This window comes from Xenopus tropicalis, chromosome 7, assembly GCF_000004195.4.
Source record: "Xenopus tropicalis strain Nigerian chromosome 7, UCB_Xtro_10.0, whole genome shotgun sequence".
Taxonomy (NCBI): Eukaryota; Metazoa; Chordata; class Amphibia; order Anura; family Pipidae; genus Xenopus; species Xenopus tropicalis.
In genome coordinates, this window is record NC_030683.2 from 94701049 (window position 1) to 94724300 (window position 23252).

Sequence of the window (23252 nt, forward strand, 5' to 3'; positions counted from 1 at the left end):
CTTCTCACACAAAGAACCCACTTCTAAAACACCATTTGAAATGTACCCAAGAAGTGAGTGCGTCGGACCTGCATCTGTAGCTCTTCTATTAACACAAAAGGAAAAACAGAAAATGAAGTGCACCTACAATCATAAACTTTGAAGGCAATAGGACTGCTAGTACCATTGGTACAAGAACCAATGTCATAGCATTGTAGTTTTTAGATAGAATAATGTATTTCTGTATCATGTTATGGCATTCAGGAATATATTAGTGGGCTTAAGTACAGGAGGGTATGCTGCTAAGATGCCTGTGTAACAAATAAGTGTTTCATAATTTCATAACTACAAGTTGCAATTGACAAAATTCACTAATAATCTGTTGTTGTCTCGTAATTATTTTGTTTTGCAGAATATTTTATAAACTACTGCTTCACAGCTTTGTCTATTTCAGGTTACTGCTATATAGAACTTCACACTAAATATTTACATTCAGAGGTGTCTTTGAGTTTAGCCAAACAGCCATTCCATCCCATGCCTTGCAGCAATTAATCCAACATTTACAGATGCCAGCACATGTTATTTTGGACGTTGCACGCAATTTCCACACCATTACCATGTTAATTAGAATAGAAATCACACAGCAAAATGCAAAGCACATCTGACATGACTTGGAAAAGCTTAAAATAGTACAACGCGGATATTGGCTTCCACATCTGCCAATCCCTGGAAACTTTTCTTTTTTCCACGCAACTAATAGGTGGCTCGAGACCCACTGTTGGTCTTGCCGGATTAGTCTAGTTTTTCCCTATGTTGCCAATTTGACATTTTCTGTAACAAAGTCTATTATCACGGGTCTCTAGCTACTGTGAGGTCAAACGAATTAGTTTTCTGCCATCTCGCCCGCATGGAATAACGACAATGAGTCCTGTTCGCAGGAAAGGGAGGTAACTTAATACAATTCCTACTTTTTTTTAAGAATTTCAAAAAAAGAACTTTGTGGGGTACTTTCTGATATCATGTACATAACGTTTGATAACTATTAGTTATAGTTAGTTAGTTATAAATATTTTAATGTTAGTCTGTTTTACTATATTCTGGCTGCTGGGTTTTATAGAGATACACTTAAAGCTGTTTTGCACAGATGACTATGAGAACCAAGTTTTTTTTTTTACGATATTTGCTCTAAGAATTAGTACAATATTCTTATGTAAGAATATACTGAGTCATATCTATACAGAGCCTAAAATAATGTATAAGGCAAGATTTGGAACATAAAAACGAATGCAAAGCAGTGAGATTCCATTAAATTAAAGATGGGCTTGAACATAATAATCCCATAATAGATGATTACTTTATATTCTAAACCTCCTCTACATTCGTAAAAGAAAAGGTTGTTTTAATGATTCCCGTGGAAATTTTCCTTGCTAGATGATCATTATAAATAGTCCATTGGATTAATTATTAGCACAGTGTAAACCATTATTAAGAAAGGGATGTTTTATGGCAAGGATTTGAGAGGATATAAGAGGAATTAGTAAAACATTAAAGTAAAATGCAAAACAGAAGAAATGTATGAAACATTAGGTTCCCCTACTAGTACTTTACAAGCTCTATTTGCTATAGAAATATAGAGATATAAGTTAGTTATTATATTTAGTATATTAACAGCACTTTGCATTCACAGTTATTAGAATCAGTTGTAATTTATGTAATTTGTAGAATTTATGTAGTTTTATGTTGTGTTTTTTTTAGTCATGTTGTTGTTATTTATGTAGTTTTTAGAATTATTTTGTTATTTGACTTTTAAAGTGCTTTATGCAATATTTTGGTCATGTTGCGGTAAGCTTAAGCTCAGGTAGCATATACAGAATATATGATGAAAAGTAACTGCCATTTTATAATGAAAACTATTTCCCTCACCCAGTAAGAGATTATGCTACATGCTTGAAAATGTCAATTTCCTTATGTTTTGAGAAAAAGAATCATAGTATTCTGTAACTCAAAGCACCAAATGTAATTCCAAAATTGTCTATAACCCACTGAAAATGGGTACTGAGAATTGAATATATCTGCCATTTTACATGGGCATTTTACATGGGACCTGTTATCCAGAATGCTTTTGCCTGGGGTTTCCGGAGAAGGGATCCTTCTGTAATTTGGATCTCCATACCTTAAGTCAACTAAAAAAAAAAGTAAACATTAATTAAATCCAATTGTTTTATCTTTAGTAAGGATTAATTATCCCAACCTTAGTACAAGGTTCTGTTTCATTATAATTGAGAAAAAGGAAATAGTATTTAAAAATCTGAATTACTTTCTTAAAATCGAGTCTATGGAAGATGGCCTTTCTGTAATTCTGAGTAATTCTGAGCTTTCTGGATAAAGGCTTTCTGGATAAAAGATCCCATACCTGTACATATATATATATATATATATATATATATATATATATATATATATATATATATATATATTTAATTCAAGAATAAGAATAGTTTGTAGCTTTGTATTGACTCCATCCCATTCTCTGCAATAAACACATATGATAGTACCTACATCTCCTTTAAATTATTAAGGTCTAATTTTCAAGCAAAATAGTTTTGCCCCAAAATTACTAATGATACACATACATATATTTTATACATATTATACACATATTATTAAACAGAGTATTTATTAAGGGGTAGTTTACCTTAGAAATAACTTTTAGTGTAATGCATTTTTTTATTCTTCAATGTTCAGTTTCCAGTTTTAACTACTATCTGGTTTCTAGGGCTTATTAAACTTATGGGCCCAACAGTCCTATAGAAATCAGAATGGAAGGTCACAATGAGAGGGTCTGAAAAGAATGATAAGCAAATAAAAATAAAAGTTAGAATAAAGTCAAAAAATCCTTGCATCTAATGTCTAGAAATAGGCAGAATGGGATTGCTATTATTTCAAAATTCACAAAGAACAGTTGAATAGTTGTTGGGAATAGGTCCATCAGTAACATAGTTAATAGTAATAGTAACAAAGTTAATGTGGAGGTAAACTTCCCCCTTCATTTCTCAGACCTATAATGAATTAGAAACAAATTCATGCCCCAGGCTTTGAAAATATAGCATTGGCTTACTTAACAAGAATGAATATTAAAAAAAAGAAAGAAAACATGTAGAAGTAAAGTTTTTCAAGCTCTTGGCAGGTTACATTTCCCCCTGCAAATGTTTATTGTAAAGTATTTTTACAACTATACAGTGAAGTTTTCTGTCTGAAAAAAAATTAAAAATAAATATATGCTTCATATTTGTTGGCAAACAAAGCTCTGCTCCCAAAGAAGTCAGAATATATAATAAATGTATAAACTTATAGGGGCTGATTCATTAAATTTCGAATTACATTTGCGACAATTCGCATTAAATACGAAAATTTCTGATGTGTGCTAAGTTTGCGAAAAGTTGCGTCGTGCTTGTACGAAAATATCATGGTATGATCCGAAAGTTACGAAATTTTCGTATCCATACGAACTAAATGGTGCGAAAACCTTTCTGACTTTGAACCTTCAGTGCATGATTTTGGAAGCCTACTCAATGGCACTCTGCAGCTCCAACCTGGCGCAAGGCAAGTCACGATACGGAAGCTTGAATGAATCCGAAACTTTTGTACTCGTTGCGACAAATACGATTTTGTCGCAAAGTACGAAAAAGTCACACAAATTACGAAAAAATCGCAGACAATACTCACAGTTCTAAAACTTAGAAAATATACTCATTTTTAGTATTCTGACACAATTGTTCATTGATAAATGTGCCCCATAGTGTTTTTTCTTGGTAATTTATACAAATTTAGCTATTGACAGATTTGGTCTGTAGGTACCTACAGTAAATGCCTAGGATTCTGGGAGGGAATCTTCAATGTACATTTCATTGTAGCGGTTTTCCCAGCAATTGATATTAATATATTATTATTATATTATTATATTAATTAGCAGCGCTGCGTACATAAGTAGCGCTTTAAAAATACAGATTTACATACATACATATTCTATAGCACATGGGTTCCCAACCTTTCTTACTCGTGAGCCACAGTCAAATGTAAAAAGACTTGGAGAGCAACACAAGCATCATAAAAGTTCATGGAGGAGCCAAATAAGGGCTAAGATTGGCTATTAGGCAGCCTCTATGCACCCTATCAGCTTACAGGGGGCTTTATTTGGTAGTAAATCTTGTTTTTATTCAACCAAAACTTGCCACCAAGTCAGGAATTCAAAAATTACCTGGTTTGGGGGCACTGAGAGCAACATCCAAGGGGTTAGTGAGTAACATGTTGCCCCCAAACCACTGGTTGGGGATCACTGCTATAGCACTTTGGGAACTTACTATCTTAGGACCCTATCACATTCAGCTATGATCAAATTTATAAGGAACCAATGAACCTGCCTGTATGTTTTTTTCTGTGGAAAACCCCACACAGATGCAGGGATAACATACAAACTCCTTACAGGCAGGGCCCTGGCTGGAATCAAACCTAGGACTGCACCATTGCACCACCGTGCTGCCAATTCTTTTATATTGAAACAAAGAAATCTCTAAGAAGGATTTGTTGGCTATCCTGATACTATTGCACAGTTACAGCAACTGGTTGTGGCTGATAAATTCTGTTAGGGAAATGTTTTACTGATAGATGCTGTAACCTCAAATGTCCTTTTTGACTAGTACAGGGCAATAGTTAGTAATAGATATAGGCTATGGCATTTTGCATTAAAGCCTGGGAAATTTTGCCTCGCTTTCCTGGCTTGTAAATGCCATTAATAGTTCGTTCTGTTCCATGCCCTTATTTATGTCTGACCACCCAGAGATGTAAAGACAATGGCAATATTTACATTAGAAACATATAAAGATTAAATAGTTAATGTACCTTTAAAATACTAGGAGGATGTTTGTGACAGCTAACACAATTCCAGGCTTGTTATTTACTACCTTAAAGCTCCCAGGCATTAATGTTGGTTTGACTAATGGGCTCAATTCTGCATAAGAACAACTAATGATAAACTGGTAATGAACCTGGGCGATAATAAATCTTTAACTGTGCAATAAATTAAAATACAAGCTACAGAAAAATTACATATAATTATAGCCATCAGCCATTCATACCTGAATTCAGTTTAATCCGTAAACAGTATTTATTCCATAACTATTCTATAAATATAAACAGTAGTTTTACTACTACTTTAACTACTTTGGTATAATGGTGGTTTAAAATGCTTTATCACAATAATTCTAATACTCTAATTCTACATCACATCAGAGTGGCAGATTATTATACCTCTCAGCATTCTATAACTTTTTACCCAAAAATGTAGATCCTTAGAAAGTTTTTTGTATTCTCAGCTTCCTGTTCTGCAAAACAGGAAGTTCCTTCTGGTCTTCTTTTGTACTTAGGGCTACCAAAGAACTCATCAGTTTATCACCCTGATCTAAGCTAAGTAAACATTGCAAAAAAAGGTCCACAGCCTTGTGTTCTATCATTTAAAAAAAAATGCAAATCTCTCTTCTGGTAAAATATCTTAATAAAATTTAGGAATATTGTCTTATGCTATAAAAGATTAAGGTTATTAGTTTGTAGGATAGATTCCAGAACACAGTAAATCACTGAACTGATGACATAAGAAATTGCACCCTCTATGTGAGCCACACCACATCAACTCCATAAGAATTGGATAAGATCCCATATGGGAACTGGGGGTCTAAACACAGATACGACAGACAAGCAAACATATGTTGGCCTGTAAAGCCAAGCACTTTTGGGGAAACACTGATAGCACCTTAGCCTTCTATATAACTTAACCACTGCCTTATCTCCAGCCTGCGTTATGTATATCATTGTTATATCAGGTGCAATTATATAACTAGCATATTAGTAGCTTTCTTATTTAGTATTAAGGAAAATTCATTCAAATAAAAAAACTTGACTATTTTGAATTTGTTAGTTTACAAACTCAAAAAAAAAACTTTGAAAATCTCCAATTGAAAATATGGCTTGATTTGGAAGGAAAGTTACAGCAAAAGATGGAGACGCAGAAGTCAGTATTCTGATTCCAAACCTAGAGCTGGACACTCTGCAAGCGCAATGATATAACTAGCATATTAGTCGTTTTCTTGTTTTAGATATAATCAGGACAGGTCATGGTACAGCCCTTAGAATCTTACCCCAAGGACCAATTCATTAATCAGAGAAGCCCTAAATTGGAGTGGATAAATGGGTCCCACCATAACATACGGGGGGGCAGAGGTAATATTTAGGATCCCCTTTTTTTTTTCTTTTTCAGATAACGCTTCTTTATCACCTAAGGAAGGGACAGTCTCTTACCTGTTATTGGGAAGAGCCTACTTTTCCATGCAGAGCATATGTTGATATGCTTTACACTGAAACAGTTTTTTGATGAAAATGTACTAAACACAGCATTTTTTAGCAAAGTCAACAAAGTCACAAATACTAATAAACACAGTAGGGGTGATTCACAAAAATGCGTTAAAACGCGCGCTATTTACAGCGTTCGTTAAAAATTTTATCGCGTCTAAATTTTTGCGACTTAACGCACAATTCACTATAAGCATACTTGCGTTAATTTACGCGCGATGCTGCATGCATTATTTTAGTCGCGAAGACTATCTTCGTGCGGTATTAACTCAATGCGCGGTAACTAACGCGTGCGCTACTTTTTGCATGCACGCTAATTAATGCACACGCTGTATTTACCGCATGCGCGCTAATTAACGCACTTAATGCTTTATGTACTTTTGGAAATCATTCGTTCGTATTCTTTTCATTCGCTAATTACCGCATTGCATTAAAATTAACACATGCGGTTGCGCGCGAATTAACGCATGCGATGTGCGACTTAACGCATGCGGTAATACTGTTGTGAATCGCATGCTAATTTTCGTGTCTATTTTAACGCAAAAAAGCATGCGATATTAATTAACGCACTTGTGAATCAACCCTAATATATTTACTTTAAATAATATAATATATATAATGTATATTTGACCAGTCACCTCATAACTGTGATGGTAGATATGTGAACAACAAATTCCAGCAGTTCTAGCAAAGTGCTTTGGGCTGTTGCCTTCACACTGCAAAGCAATGCATCCCATACAAACATACAGATACATTAGTGGGCTTATTTATCAGTTTTCGAGTTTGTAAATTCGAGATTGTTTTTCTAATTCAAATAAACTCACAGTTTGAATGCTTGCTAACTTATTAATAAGGAAAACTCATTCAAATAACAAAACTTGAACACTTCGAATTTGTAACAAACTTGAAAAAAACTTGAAACACTCGAAAATCTTGAATTGAAACTCTGGCTTGACTTTGCCTAGAACACCTCCCACTGACTTCTACATGAACTCGCAAACTTTTAGGTGCCAAAGTTTTACATTCAAGTTTTTTTTATTTTTTTTCCAGACATTCAAGTTTTTGAACCATAATTCGAATTGTGAAACTTTTAGAAAAACTAAAACTGAAACATTGCTAAATCACCCTCTGGGAATGCTCTTACTATTTCTGGTTAAGGAGGACAAAATATATGTAAAACAGTAATAACTGAAATCTGACATGTACAGAAAGGAATACTGGCACAGAACAGTCTGTTGCTTCCATATAAGAGCCTCATAATTTCATTTGTGTTTCCCAATGTCTGATGTTCAGATAAAGGTTAAGAGAGAAAAATGATGGAACTGTTTTGCCTTGGGATCCTCAGTCAGATTTCATTTATTCTTAGATGAGAATATTATAATTCAATTTGCAAAGAATGTCCGTTTTGCTTAATACAGAAGTCTCATTTCATATCTGTGAGCTTGACAGTCAGGGAAGTGAGAATAATTTTATCTTATTAAAGGAATACTGTCATAGGAAAGCGCATCAGTTAATAGAGCTTCCCCAGCAGAATCCTGCATTGTAATCCAGTTTTCAAAAACACTAGCAGATTTTTTTATATTTAGTTTTGAAATTTCACATGGGGCTAGCCGTGTTCTTCATTTCCCTGGGTGCTACAGCCACGTGACCTGAACCCTGATAAACTTCAGTCACACTTTACTGCTGAGCTGCAAGTTGAAGTGATTTCACCCCCCTCCCAGCAGCCAATCAGAAGTAAACCTTTTTTTTCTACATTTAAAATTACTCTAAACAACCCCCAGAATAACATACCTTAGACCAGGGATGTTAAACTCAATCACACAGTCGCTGGCCAAATATTTTATTAAGATACTGTACAGTCAGGCACAGTCACAGTGCAGTCAGGTGATTGATGCTGCACGGTCAGGCACAGTCATCAGGGGCCACATAAAACAGCCAGAAGGGCCGTATTCAGCCCGCGGGCCTTGTGTTTGACACATGTGCCTTAGACCCTGCCTTTAGTCTGATCTGATTTCTGATTTAAAAGTTGAAATCTTCATCTCCTTTCCGCTTCTTCCTGGTACAGCGTGAAGCCCCACCCCCTCTTCCTGTTCAGCTCTTCTCATCTCTTCTCATCTACAGGATGACTACTGAGAGAGGAAAGGCATTCTGGGAATGCACAGTGAGCCAGGCAGTTGTGTACGGGCACAGAAAAAAAGCTTCTGGCTTCTGCTTCTCTGTGCATTCCCAGAAAGCTTCTTCTGTCAGGCATGCACAGGCCCTCCTCTTCGACTATCCTGTAGTCTAAGAGATGAGGAGAGCTGAACAGGAAGAGGGGCGGGGCTTTACACTTCACCAGGAAGAAAAGGAAAGGAGCTGAAGATTTCAACTTATAAATCAGAAACCAGATCAGACTGAATGCAGGGACTAAAGTATTTTATTCTGGGGTTTGTAATTTTTAAGATAGAAAAAAAAAGGTTTACTTCTTCTTTAAAAATACACCTCCCCCCCCCCCTCCTCTCTGGCATTCAATGCCCTTAAAGGGACAGTATACACTCTAAAACACCTTTGCTAAAAAGGATAGCACTAACTGATTTTTTTCACTGTTCCTCCTTGCTCCCCCTTCATTAAAAGGGTAAATAGTTTAGAGTTCCATATCTACCTTCACTTACATGCAGCCTTTGAGTGGCTCATTATCAGAGGGCTTTTCAGTGGCCGGGAAATTCAATTTTCTTTCATGAAAGAAAGCACAAAGTGAAACTCGTTTTATGTTTTTGTTTGATGATAAATGTTTTGCAAAGAACTGATTTTTCAAGAAATTCTGTACCCCTAGAATGAATACTTAACCAACAGATAGTTTATATAATATTAATGGGGGATTTAAAAATGTTCGAGCTTAATTTTTTTTCATGATTCAAGTTTTCTTGCACTAAAAAGACTCAGATTCTAATTATGGTACAAAAACTTGAATGTCTGGTATTTATTAAGTGCAAAAAACCTGACGAGTTTTCCTTATTAATAAATAAGCGAGCATTTGATATGCAAGTTTATTCAATTTAGTAACAAACTCGAGTTCACAAACTCAAAAAGTGATAAATAAGCCTATAAATGACCTATTAAAGTATCTCACCAAACTGGAATATATATATATCAGTAAATATTGCCCTTAAACATCCTTTCCCTTGATCCGCCATTTAGTGATGGGCTGTGTGCTCCCTCAGAGATCACATGACCAGAACTAATGCAGTTCTAACTGTAACGGAAGTAGGCGCCCCTTAATTTTTTAAATGGCAATTTCTATTTAGGATTACCTAATGGTACATACTTCTAATATTTTTATGAAAATGGTTTATTTAGATGAAGCGGGGTTTTCCATGTGCTGCATTACCTACATTGTTTGGGGGTATCGTTTCTTTTAAGTTATGATTGTTGTGTCATATAAGAACATTTACCCATCTGACCCGATAGGAAGAGCTCTTTTGTCATATACCTGCCTATTGACATGATAAAACACACACACACATATATATATATATATACATACAGTATATACATAAATAGTATATATTAGAGAATTTAGAGTCAAATGCTTATGATCAGTAGCTGATGCTGCAGCTTTTGTAGAAGTGGTTCTTTAATGTGTAAACAGATATTTGTGTTTTGGAGTCCTCCAGACTTGAGAATGATTGTTGTACTGCAGTTTATGGCTCTCTGCTTGGCTCTGGTCTCCACGTTATTCCTGATCGTGGCCACCTGGACAGACTGCTGGATGGTTAATGCCGATGACAGCTTAGAGGTGAGAAGAATCCCACAGAATTCTGTTTTTTTAAGAGCAGATCAAATACCTTGTGACAAAACTGAAACAAGCAACAAAAAATTCACATACATGTGTTCTGTTTCTCATGTGGCTGTCTGGCAGTTCATCTTGTATACTTAAAAATTGATGCGCCTTCAACGTCGCCCGTTCAAAATATTTTAACAGCCTTTGCGATATCAGTTGTCTCATCGATCCGCCATACAGGCACTGAATATCATACATAATGAGGTTTCATACGATGCTATTGGTGCATGTACGGCCGGCTTTAGAGTTGCTGAGATCCAATCAAACCAGTAACATGACATCATTGGTTTTAATTAAAAACTCTCTCTCTGGAAAATGTCCTGTCTGTTGTGAGAAAGTGTAAATAAATTGGCACATTTATTAATTTTCATACCTGCATAAATGAATTAGAATGTGTTTAAAACATCAAATTTTGGTAATAACTGATCTGTCTTTACTGCACTTTTGAATCATTTATTGCTCTTCAAATTTCAACTTTTTTAGGTCAGTCAGAAATGTCGTGGTCTGTGGTGGGAATGTGTGACCAATACACAGGATGGAATAAAAACATGTGACCAATATGATTCTATTTTAGCGGAGCACCCGTGTAAGTTTTTGAGAGTTAAAATCTTTGTGCAATATATCTTAGTGACAAAGTAAGGCAAAGTAAATTGTATATTTAGCACCCTAACAGCATATTATACGTATTTTGAAAGTGTACACGTAACAGCCAAACTAAAGGAAAGACAAAAGTATTTCTCTTTAATGCCTGAATGCCTTGGAGGACTGTATGAGGGGGACTGTATGAGGGGGACTGTATGAGGGGGCTGTATGAGGGGGACTGTATGAGGGGGACTGTATGAGGGGGACTGTATGAGGGGGACTGTATGAGGGGGACAGTATGAGGGGGACAGTATGAGGGGGACTGTATGAGGGGGACAGTATGAGGGGGGCTGTATGAGGGGGGCTGTATGAGGGGGACTGTATGAGGGGGACTGTATGAGGGGGACTGTATGAGGGGGCTGTATGAGGGGGACTGTATGAGGGGGACTGTATGAGGGGGACTGTATGAGGGGGACTGTATGAGGGGGACTGTATGAGGGGGACTGTATGAGGGGGCTGTATGAGAGGGTGGGCTCATTGATCACGCTTAGGGTCAACTTTACCTTTCGTTTATTAGGGTGTTACTTTTTTGCCAGAGATTAGAGAGAATGTCATTAAAGAGGTGGTTCACCTTTATGTTAACTTTTAGTATGTTATAGAATGGCCAATCGTTTGCAAATTTTCAGTTGGTCTTCGTTTTTATTTTACATAGTTTTTGAATTATCTGCCTTTTTATTCTGACTCTTTCCAGCTTACAAAAAAAGTCACCAACCCCAACAGGCAAATACAATTGCTCTGTGAGGTTCCAATTGTATTGTTATTGATACTTTTTATTACTTTCTATTCAGGCTGTCTCATATTCATATTTTAGTTTCTCATTTAAACCACTGCCTGGTTGCTAGTGTTATTTTAACCATAGCAATCAGATACCTGCTGAAATTCCAAACTGGAGAGCTGCTAAATTAGAAGCTTTTCAAATCATTGAAAAACCACAAAAAAATAGAAAGTGAAGATCATTTGCAAAATCAAGCTCTAACTCATACTAAAGGTACATTTTAAGGTAATTTACCTGCTGTAAAACCAACTGATGAATCTGAACATAACAGGCTCTAACAAAGGAGTGATATGATCACCTTGTATGAAACCCATGCACTTGACTCTCCCACTCACTATATGGCTTTTTTACAAGAGCAATAGAGTTCTGGAATTTTCTTCTAGACGTTTTGCTGGTATATTCTTGGCTATAGCTTTTGATACCTTTACACAGATTGGAAAGTGCAATGATGCAAAACCTCATCACAATTTTTTTACCCATAATGCAGCAGTTTTCCCATAACTCCTGCATAATAACAGGTGACCCCTAATAAATGTGCTATTGGCTGAATATTGAACTAGATTTCTGTAAGACAATTGGGTAAAGCACAATAGGCTGAGAAGGGGGTGAATGTTGAACAGGACCTTCCAGGCATGGGAATAGTTATAAGAGCTACATACACAAAGGGAAATGGTTATGGAAGGTTAGAAACCTGCAGTCCAGCCATGGCATGAAAAGAAGAGCCTCTATGCTACCAGTATAGTGGATGATCAATGGATTCCAAGCTGCAAGCAGAGATATTTGTAGGTAAAATAAAACATTCCCCCACATGTAATAACCAACCAAAAGCAACCAATAAGATGGGTGACCAGTAAATTCTTCCAGTTGATTGGTTACTATGGGTTGCTGCTCCTTGGCAAATGTAGTGCCTTTTATTAGATAACCCCTTATGCCTCATTTTATAATTACAATGGTTACTATATATATATATATACATGATACATTTTACACATGAATCTTGCATCAACCAAATTGTCTAGTTCCAAAGTTTATTTATACTTATCTCGTGTTTTCCATAGTAAAAATAGTGCTTACAAGAGCCCTGATGATCACAGCAGATATACTGGCAAGCTTTGCTCTAATAATACTGGTTCTAGGTCTCGATGCTGTCAAGTTCCTAAGATCAGAGCCCCATATCAAACTACGCATGTGTTATATGGCTGGCTTCATATTTGGCATTGGAGGTATGTACATAATCTGCATGTCTTGGTTTAACTGCATGGCCACTAAATATTACCAAGGAATTCTATGTGCCTAAAAGTCAACCCTCTACTGCTGATGTTTCTCCAAATTTAAATGTCAACTATATGTTTAATGTATCATTCTATTTGTTCAAACACCACACACAGTAGGGTGCATTCAACTACCCTGACACAACAAGCAAGGTGCACTTTTGGATACAATCACCATGTTTTTTTTCCCACTATGCACTGTGTTTTCCCCAGATTCCATGCGTCATTGCACATGCAAGTGGGTGCTGAACCAGAAGCAATTGCACTGTATCTGAATCTTGCATGCTATTTCTGATTCAGTAAAATGGACACGGCTACATATGTGCTTCTCTGTAAACTGGATGCCGTTTAGCAGAATATTTTTGCAGTCTGCCTGGCGTCAGTTCTGTTTTTCACTGTGCAAGTGACGTCCGTGCCCCATTCTTTAGGCACAAGTACACAGATGCAGCAATGCTCAGTTTGAAACTGAAGGCAGAAAGGACTGATCATGATTGCAACTATACAAATGTACTTTTAATGAAATAGTTTTAGGCGCAACTAACTGCAGGTAAAGTGCAGATTGCCCAATGTCTATTCAGACATAAATGAGCCCTAATGTGTTTCTGACCTCACTACTCTATCTATGTGTATAAGAATGACTGCTAACATCACAATCCCACTTTCTACACCTTTTGCTCTACCCTTGGTTTGAATATTGTATGATTTGTTGTAATCTTTATAAAAAACCATAGACAGCTCTGTCAGTGAAAAAAGACATTGCTTGCAATGATTCTCAATATGGTGGCACAATGGTTAGCACTGTATCCTTTCAGTGCCGGGGTTTTAGGGTTGATTTCAGCCAGGGAAGTATCTGCAAGGGGTTTGTATGTTTCCCCTGTGTCTGCATAGGTTTCTGGATACTCTGATTTCTTCTTACTCCAAAAACATATAGGCAACAGCACTATATTTAGGTTCTTACCTGAGCCCCCCAAACTGTGCATGCACATGGTGAACGTGACGTCACTTCCAGTTGAGTGTGAGATCAGTTCCATTAGTGACACTCTATAGTTGCCAAGGTACCTGGAGAGATGTTTTTCCCCTTAACCTGCCACCCTAGGCATGGGTCCTTGGATGCCTATATATAAATACAGCCATGACAGGCAAGCTGTGGTGTGCATATATTCTACCAAAATAGCTTCCCCTCAGACAATGCCCCCAGCCTATTCTACCAACCCCTCGGTCCAGCCCTGGCAGCAATCTCACCCCCACAGTCAAATCTCTGAGGAGCAGAGTATGTGGGACACCAGAGGAACAGTTATGTATGCAGGTTTTTATGAAGGTGTAGCCCTGCTATACTATACACAATAAACACTTTCTGAAATTGTTACTCTTCCTTTACCATTTACTCATTTGCTGTGAGCTACACTTTGTTTTATTGTCCTTTTTTCTGTTTTAATCAGGTATCCCAGGAATGATTGGCTCAGTGTGGTACGCAGTCGATGTGTATGTAGAAAGGGCGACTCTTGTATTACAGAATGTATTTCTTGGGATTCATTATGAGTTTGGCTGGTCTTGCTGGCTGGGAATGGCTGGTTCTACTGGCTGTTTTTTGGCTTCAATAGTTCTTACTTGCTGTCTTTATATCTTTAGAGGTTAGTAAAGTTCTAACTGCAGAATTCATTACTATTATTTTTTATGTATATAGCTCAGACATATTCCTCAGGACTTTACAGAGGTTGTACACCAGTCTTTGCAGGCTGGGCAACAGTGATACAGATTATTACTATTGCTATCTATTATATCCATTATAAACCCTACTGCTATTGTTATAGCTGCTATAAGTCAATTTGTTTGGTCCAATATGAACTCATTCTAGTTTTGTGGGTGCCCAGGTCAGAAGGTAAATTAATTCCTTGTGGGTAGGGTCGGGTAGCAGAGTGCATAGTGGCAGGTGCAGATCAGAAGGTCTGGGTCGGGCATGGGTCTGTCTGACTGGACCCACACAGAACTCTAGCGTGCACCTCTGCTTGGACACATATCTTTGCTTGAGATATATATATTTTTATATAGATACAAACTGCATCTTTAAAGGGGTGGTTCACCTTCAGGGTAACTTTTAGTATGTTATAGAATGGCCTATTCTTAGAAACATTTAAATTAGTTTTTATTTTTTCTAGTTTTTGAATTATTTGCCTTCATCTTCTGACTCTCTCCAACATTCAAATGGGGGTCACTGACCCCAGCACCCAAAAAACTGTTGCTTTCTGAAGCTATAATTTTATTGTTATTGTTACTTCTATTTCTATTTATGCCCTCTTCTATTGATATTCCTGTGTCTCTTTCTAACAACTGTCTGGTTGCTAGATTAAATTGGACCCAAGCGACCAAATAGCTGCTGAAATTCCAAACTGTAGAGCTGCTGAACAAAAACTAAATAAATCAGAAACCACAAATAATAAAAAGTGAACACCAATTGCAAATTGCCTCAGAATAGCACTCTCTGTATTAAGGTCCCCAAAAGTGTTGGGGAGCAACACAAGCATAAAAAAGTTCCAGAGGTGCCAAATAAGAGCTATGATTGGCTATTTGGTAGTCCCTATGTGGACTGGCAGCCTACAGAAGGCTCTGTTTGGCAGTACACCTGTTTTTTACGTAACCAAAACTTGCCTCCAGGGCAGGAACTGCTTTAAGTCCACTGGGAGCAACACCCAAGGGGTTGAGGAGCAACAAGTTGCTCACGAGCCACTGGTTGGGGATCACTGATCTACATCATACTAAAAGTTAATTTAAAGGCGAACAACCCCTTTATTGTGACATTGTCTGCCATTTTCAATGCCTATACTTGCAATGCTTTGTTGCTTCTCTTATTAACAGATCTTGGATCATATTCAAGGAACCAGCGATCCATTTATAAATATGGAAGAACTGCAACTGGCAAAATGTATGCCATGGACTCCAGAGTGTAATCTGCAAGAAGAAAAAGCTGATCATCTGCACTAAGTCTTCTAATGCAAACCTCCATCTTGTGTGTATGTGTGTATATTTATACCAGATGTGTACAAGTTGAAGGGTGTAAATACAGAATTTATGGTCGTCTGTATAGTTGTCTTTTATAGAGACTTGATGTGAAAGGTCGTTAATATTGTATCTCGCTTAACTGAATGCTGTTGCAAATGTATATTCATTTAAATGTTCTGGTATTAAATCTTTAAAAATGGATAAACCACTGCACTTTAATGGAATATTTTAGAGAAAGTTCTCAAAAATATCCAAGCCACTTTTATTCAAAGGAGCTCAATAATTCAAGCACATGCTGCTAATTTAAGAGGAAACACATATTTATAAATCTATACGTAAACATTTCCCATGACATGGCAGGAAATATGACACAATATTTAAAGGATGCTGGTTGTCAGCTCCCATGTTGCTTCATAATTTAGATGTGGAGGTGTAAGTGACTTGTGTACAGTCAGAGAGTGCTCAGAAAGCAGAACTATTAAAAATGGCTCCCAGCTACTGAAAGGCAGTAATAATAAAATGTGTCAAGCGTTGTCCTGCCTTGAAATATTCTCCCCATATCTTTGGGAATAGTGTTCTTTCTATAATCAGACACCACTGTAGAGTAAATACAGTTTCTGCATGACGACAACAGGATAACAGATTTAGTTTATAACAAGACATCTGTCCATTAAGTTCTCAACTGCAAAATACTCTGCAAGTCGAACCAGATAAAGGCACAGAAAAACCACCATCAGATCAGACATCTGTTCATACACACAGAGTAAGGAGTCTGTATGTGACCATTTCTAGGTACTGGAATATGGGATTGTAGGAGAGCCCTTATGTTTTGTATATTAGAATTGTATAGTACTCTTTTCTAATTAGCAACTAATTAGCAAAGGAAAAATTATGACTGTGTTGGGAGGGTTGACAATAGAATCAGCAATTAACAATAAGTGATAAGGCTAAAACCGTATGGGTCGAACGTTTCACAAATTGTGAGGCAACAGGCAAATTACATAAAGAAAAACTATACCCCAAACAATGTAGGTCTCTATAAAAATATACTGCATAAACAAGCTCATATGTAAAACCCTGCTTCATCTAAATAAACCATTTTCATAAAAATATACTTTTTACTAGTATGTGCTATTGGGTAATCCTAAATAGAAAATTTTAAGGATCATAGAATATACAGTGCACACAAACAAGCCAAGGCACACATACATGCTAGGCCCCATCAGCCAATTCATGGACAGAGATCTGTCTTTTGCTTCCACACTACAGTCAGAGCTGCATTATTTCTGATCAGGTGATCTCTGAGGGAGCACACAGCCAATCACTAAATGGTGGCTCAAGGCAAACGATGTAAAAGGGCAATATTTACTGATATATATATATTCCAGTTTGGTGAGATTCTTTAATAGGTCATTTAACATAATATAAACTATCTGTTGGTTATGTATTCATTCTGGGGGTATAGTTTTCCTTTACTATTAATGAAGATGATGAGGCTTAGTTTCTGGGGAAGCAAGTCTTAATAAAGCAGGGGGATTAATTAACCATATAATGACTTGAGCCACAGTACTACCATATTGTTTGAATTACAACTTCCTGTAGCAGATAGTTAAGGACCCAACCAGAAAATGCTGCACTGGATCGAATGAATTACCTTCCACTAATTACCTTAGGCAAAAAAGTTAAAAAGTATACAGTATACAGTTTATGGTAATATACAATAAACTGTCAAGTGTCTTGTCCCCCAGTAGATATTTCTAAAGGACAAAATATTAGAACAAGTAAGTAACAAAAAGCAACTGGTATTATTATATATAGAATAAGGAGGATCAAGTAACTAGTCCAATATAAATATGATATAAAGAACAATTGTTTTTCTTTTATTATTGCCCAGATTTAAAAAAGATTCATTTGAAATGAATGGACATTTGGTTTCTTTTTCAAGCCTGGCTGCTGTATTAAATATATAAAGTCTATAAGCCTAAAAAGCCTCATTACATACAACCACAGAGCAGTGTGGATGGTGCAATTTTAGGGTGCAAGTCACTGTGTTGCATCGACTGCAATTGTCAGCGCTGCCTCAAGGGTCCTGGCCGCCTGAGATGCGCAAGTTGATGCCGGGGGGGGGCTGCATTGCTAGTGCCAAGAGTGCAATAGCAAATTTCGGCTTTTTGAGTTACTAGGAGCTGCTTTTTATTTTTAGTTTCTCAACTCGCCTCATGGCAGCAGCATCCCTGGCAATTATGAGCACTGCAACAAAATGCTTGCTATTGCAAGTGTGTGTTTTCGCAGGTCAAGCACAATTGCTCCTAACATTTCACAGTAGCAACTGTGTCACTTTAAAAATTACTGCACAGCACTGCAAGCTTGTCTGAATTCAACAAGTTTAAAGAGACCACAGCTACATAGCTACTGGGAAATGTTAGGAGGAAATCAATTTGAAATTTACAGGGTATCTGGCATCTATAAAAGGCCAACAAGGTATTACCCTGTATTAAAAGAGGTATAGTTTCAATGGAAGAGGTGGCTATTCTTCTCTTTTAGAAAGAACTGGTAAGGTCCCAACTAGAATATGCTGAGTGGTTTTGGTTTCCAGTTCTTAAAAGGGATAAAAATAAAAGTACAATCTCAGTTATAAGGCTGGTCAAGTGGCTTTCCTTTATAATAGGAGATTTAGGGGAGGATAGACATCTATGTATAAGTATAAAAACTGCATCATTTACATGAGAGGAGGTTCCATCTTCAGATGCAAAAAGGATTACTTACATTGAGAGCTTTAAATTGAGAACATACAGTAAAACAAATGAACTCTTATAACAAAGTTGATCCAGGGACTGGTCCGATTGGCAACTTAAAGTCAGAAAGGATTTTGCAATTGCATGGTTTATCTCACATGCCTTTTCCTGGTCAACTAAAACTACCCAACAATTACATTTTTCTAATCTGGGGGGTCTCGCTTCTATATCCTACCTAATATAGGACAGGAATATTAGGACATCTGCCCTAAAATAATTTAAGCCTTTTACACCATTTACATCCAAGGTATAAAGGGGTATGACAAAAGCTGCTTTGTAGTTGGTCTCTTATTATGATTTTTCTCAAGGCATTTGTCAACAAAATCAATTTTTCAATTATTTTCCAAAAATCTTTGATGCAGAAATATAACTAATAAAAATTCTTATGTTGTGACTATAATATCTCTGACTTGTGAAAAACCTTACACCCGTAAAAGGCAGTTCATAAAATCAGAGCTCATCACCACAGCCATGTACACTGAATATCCCATAAGCCTCCCTGTTTAAGTTACTTTCTTTTCTAATTTCCTATGCCCCCTTCACTCTGGTTTCTTGTGTCTATGGAAATAACTCACTGTCTGTCCCATGTCAGTGTTGAAGGTGAACCAAAAATAATTTTTTTAATGACCTTCTTTTTTTTCAGTTGCTGTATGCCAAGAACAAAAAGAAAAATAAACTATTAAAACCTGCTGACTGCTGATTGTAGCATTGTGCATTGTGTAGCATGGCACCTGAATGCCCCTTGACCTTACGAGAAACTTCTTTATGTGCTATGCAACACACACATAATGAACATTTTTGGGGTATACTTACAATTGCAATGGCTGTGATTCCCAAAGACCCCATATCAGCGTAGAATTATGGAAAAAAATATACACAGGACATATAAAATAATTCCAGTCACAGAACATTCAGATAACGGCAAAAACTATATGACAACATTGGTTTGTATGAGAGAGGTATATGAGTGAGCAAAACATTGTAGGATTTCCTCATGTAGGTTATATATATTCTAAATAAAGGTGGCAACCGCTTTAAAAAGAAAAAAAGTAAGATAGATGACATCACTATACCTTATGGTCATATTCGGAGCTCTAACTCATATTCTGCACTTTTACTCATATTCGGAGCTCTTACTCATATTCTGCACTTTTACTCATATTCGGAGCTCTTACTCATATTCTGCACTTTTACTCATATTCTGCACTTTTACTCATATTCAGCACTCTTACGAAGGCAGACAAGTGCCTCTGGTGCCATATATAATGTTGTTCCTGCACTGCTATCACTCTTTTCTCCTGCTGTAGCAACTGAAATAGTAAGACAAAAGCATGAGTTAGAATGTTAATTTGCAAATTACAAAAACAATTTAATTATTTTATATATAGGCACATCCTAAAGAAAAAAGCTTTAAAAACTTTAGTGCAAGATTATAATTTTTGAAGGATTAAATGGGCAGAGAAAACCAAACAGTAAGACATATTTGCTTTACATTCACTTAAGCTTCACAACATCCATTCTTCATCCAAATTCTAAGAATCACTTACCTATTTTCGCATCTCTATATTTAGTCAGCGTTAGATTCTCAGGTTTCAGATCATGATGTATAATTTTTAGTTCTTGTAGGTAACAAAGGCCATGAGAAATGAATACAGAAAAAGTGAAAATAGAAACATATTTAATGCTCTTAAAGTAATAATATATACATTTTTTAAACAAATATTTAGAGTAGTAACGAGGAGGCTCACATGTGACATACCTGAATACTTCTCAGCAAATATGAGAAATCCATCTTTCTTCTAAGTAATAATACTGTTTTGTGCCTATTAGGTCATATACAGATCCACCAGTACACATTTCCATAGCAATCTACAACACAAAAAACATATGACGCATATAATTGTGTTTTACTGGGAAGCCTGGATATGGATTAACACACATTTGATGCAGGCATTCTTACTCCCCTCCCAGGGTTTTAAATCTATTTAATGTATAGAAGATATTATACTTGTATCTTGGAAATGAATGAATGTTTTTTTATGCAGTTATACTTTGAAGACCCAAACTCATAAAATAGCAGCAATTATGGGTATTCATTCATCAAAATGCGACTTTGCAAGCTATTGGTTGGCGTACAAACTTTTACTCTATCTAAATAAACACTTCCTTACCTATAAGCCTTCATTTTTTATTGTTCTCACAGTGGCATTATTGCAATATTCTCCGTCATAAAATTTGATAATATTCTCATGGTTAGAAGCCATTTGTAGAATTTCTATTTCAGGAAGGATTTCATTTCAAACAAAAGATACTAAGTTGAATAACCTGGTTGCATTTACCATTCTAGTAATAAAGAAATACAGCTTCTCTATGAAAATGACATAACATGATCAACTCTCTTTTGTTTACTTCTGAAATCCCGTTACACCAGGACATTTTCACCATTCTGTAATTCTTTTAATGTTTCAGCATGTGTTACATTTGGTAAACTCATGGCTGTATTTTACTGACTGGTTAAGACATTGAAACATAATGATAAATGTTTTTTTGATTCTACATAAAGTAGCAGCTTCTCTCCAGTTTGTGTTTTGATGGTCAGTTATATAAGTAGTTGCATGCTAATCTGGGATTTGCAAGTGCTCCTAGTGATATAATCATTATTTGGGTATAAAAAGGTGAAAATGCTTCAAATTATAATTACTGTATAATGACAGTAATAGTATCAAACAACATTTCATCTGTGTGCTTTATTATCTGTACGGCCACTTGTCTGTTCTGAATGTGATGCCATCCCTGTAACAAAAGTAGAGAAAGCAGGTCTGTGATGATTCTTAACGTCAGCGTGGTAAAGCAAACAGACCAACAAGTACATACAGGATCAGTTTATTCATCAACAAAGAAAACAGTTTTTTAACCATAAAGTTAGGTATGAAATCTGTTTTATATATATACAAAATGGCTTTGCTTTTGTAGTCAACAGAATTGAAAAAGTTTTCTCCCAAAAAATAAGCAAATTGGCAAGCTAGAATTCATTCAATCATATAAAACAATCGTGCCTCTACTAAAACAAAACTTTGAAACATATAAATTGCCCTATCCCTTTAAAAGTCAAAGAATCACATAATTATATTAAATTTCTGTGCTTATCACAATCATTTCTTCAATCGTTTCATCTTGTTTCTAAAGAAGAGTAAAAAAAAAGTTTATCACAAAAGAAATGAGCTTGTTTCTGGTAGAACGTTTCAATATATAGAGGGTACTATCCCTTACTCCTTATATGTATTTATAACATATAACAATATCTTCTTCAATTGTTTCTGTTTTCTGGTTGTTTTTAGAGAAGAATTAAAAAAGGTTTTATCACAAAAAAAATAGAAACTAGGCAAACTATAGTCCATTCAGTAAAATAAATAGAATTTGTCTCTGATAAAACAATCATTCTCAATTTAAGGATGGAACTGTCTTTTTAAAAGTAAAATAATATTTTATAGTATAATATTTCTCTCCTTAACACAATAATTTCTCTTAATACTCCTTGTAAGGAGTCTTTTCGTACTTTGGATCTCCATACCTTATGTCTACTAAGATTAATTTTAATTAACCCAATAGTATTGTTTTACCTTCAATGAGAATTAATTAAATCTTAGTTTGAATCAATTACAAGGTACTGTTTTATTATTACAGAGAAAAATGCATTTTTTTAAATTGTATTTATTTGATTAAAATGAAGCCTAAGGGAGACAGCCTTCTCAAAGTTTGGAATTTTCTGGATAAAGGGTTTTTGGATAACGGATCCCATATCTGCAATAGACTCTACAAGTTTTTAAATTACAAGTGTTTTTTTTGTCATTCTTTTTCATTATAGTAAATGACACTATTGTTTCTATTACTGTACACATAACACATTAATACAGATACTATAGGAATGCCGTGTTTTGAGAACAGCATGTTTCCCCATAACAGTATCCCTTTAATCAGAGCACGATAATAATGTTGTAATGAACACTAACAATAAGCAACATATCTGAAAACACTAAGAAATAAACAATCCAAAATATGTTTAATACATTTTATTTAATAACAATGTATTTCTGAACTTGGGAGCTGATCTATTAAGTGCCAGTGGTTTTTGCCAGGAAATAACAGTAATTCCTGCTCAGTAAAACAATAATCATTTTAGACTGAACAATGTATTTCTTTATCACAGCCAGAGCAGCGATATCACTTTGCTATATAGCAGAACTCCATTCTGTTCTCACAACTAATTAATATAAATTTTTCAAGTTGAAGTGCACACGCAATTTTGAATGATTTCATGCATTGGCCGACAGGGCTAGAACTAGGGGTAGGTAGAGGCACCTGCCTAGGGCACAACAGTGAGGGGGCACTAGGCAGGTACCTCTGTTGCCACCCCTAGTTCGGGATCTCTTACCCCGACATTAGATTTTGGATGGCGAACTTCTCTATTTATTTTACACAGCTTTTTACACCATGTTTTCGTCAAATTCATTTTACACCGCATAATAATAAGCCCCTTACTGTATTTCAAACCAACACAAAGCTAAAGATGA

General features: G+C 36.0%; 1 protein-coding gene across 3 annotated transcripts; it reads left to right on the forward strand.

The window, feature by feature from the left end:
- Window positions 1-736: 736 nt before the first annotated feature.
- Window positions 737-16961, forward strand: LOC100492957 (claudin-16). Of its 3 annotated transcripts, none has more exons than XM_031906460.1 (6): window positions 737-926; window positions 10027-10156; window positions 10685-10787; window positions 12677-12841; window positions 14329-14520; window positions 15743-16961. In XM_031906460.1, the coding sequence occupies exons 1-6, from the start codon at window positions 901-903 to the stop codon at window positions 15832-15834; spliced, it is 708 nt and encodes a 235-aa protein (XP_031762320.1). In that variant the 5' UTR covers window positions 737-900; the 3' UTR covers window positions 15835-16961. The 3 variants fall into 3 exon arrangements, with proteins under 3 accessions (XP_031762320.1, XP_031762321.1, XP_017951494.1); XM_031906461.1 differs by having other exon boundaries at window positions 738-926; window positions 10035-10156; XM_018096005.2 differs by lacking the exon at window positions 737-926 and having other exon boundaries at window positions 9561-10156.
- Window positions 16962-23252: the final 6291 nt, after the last annotated feature.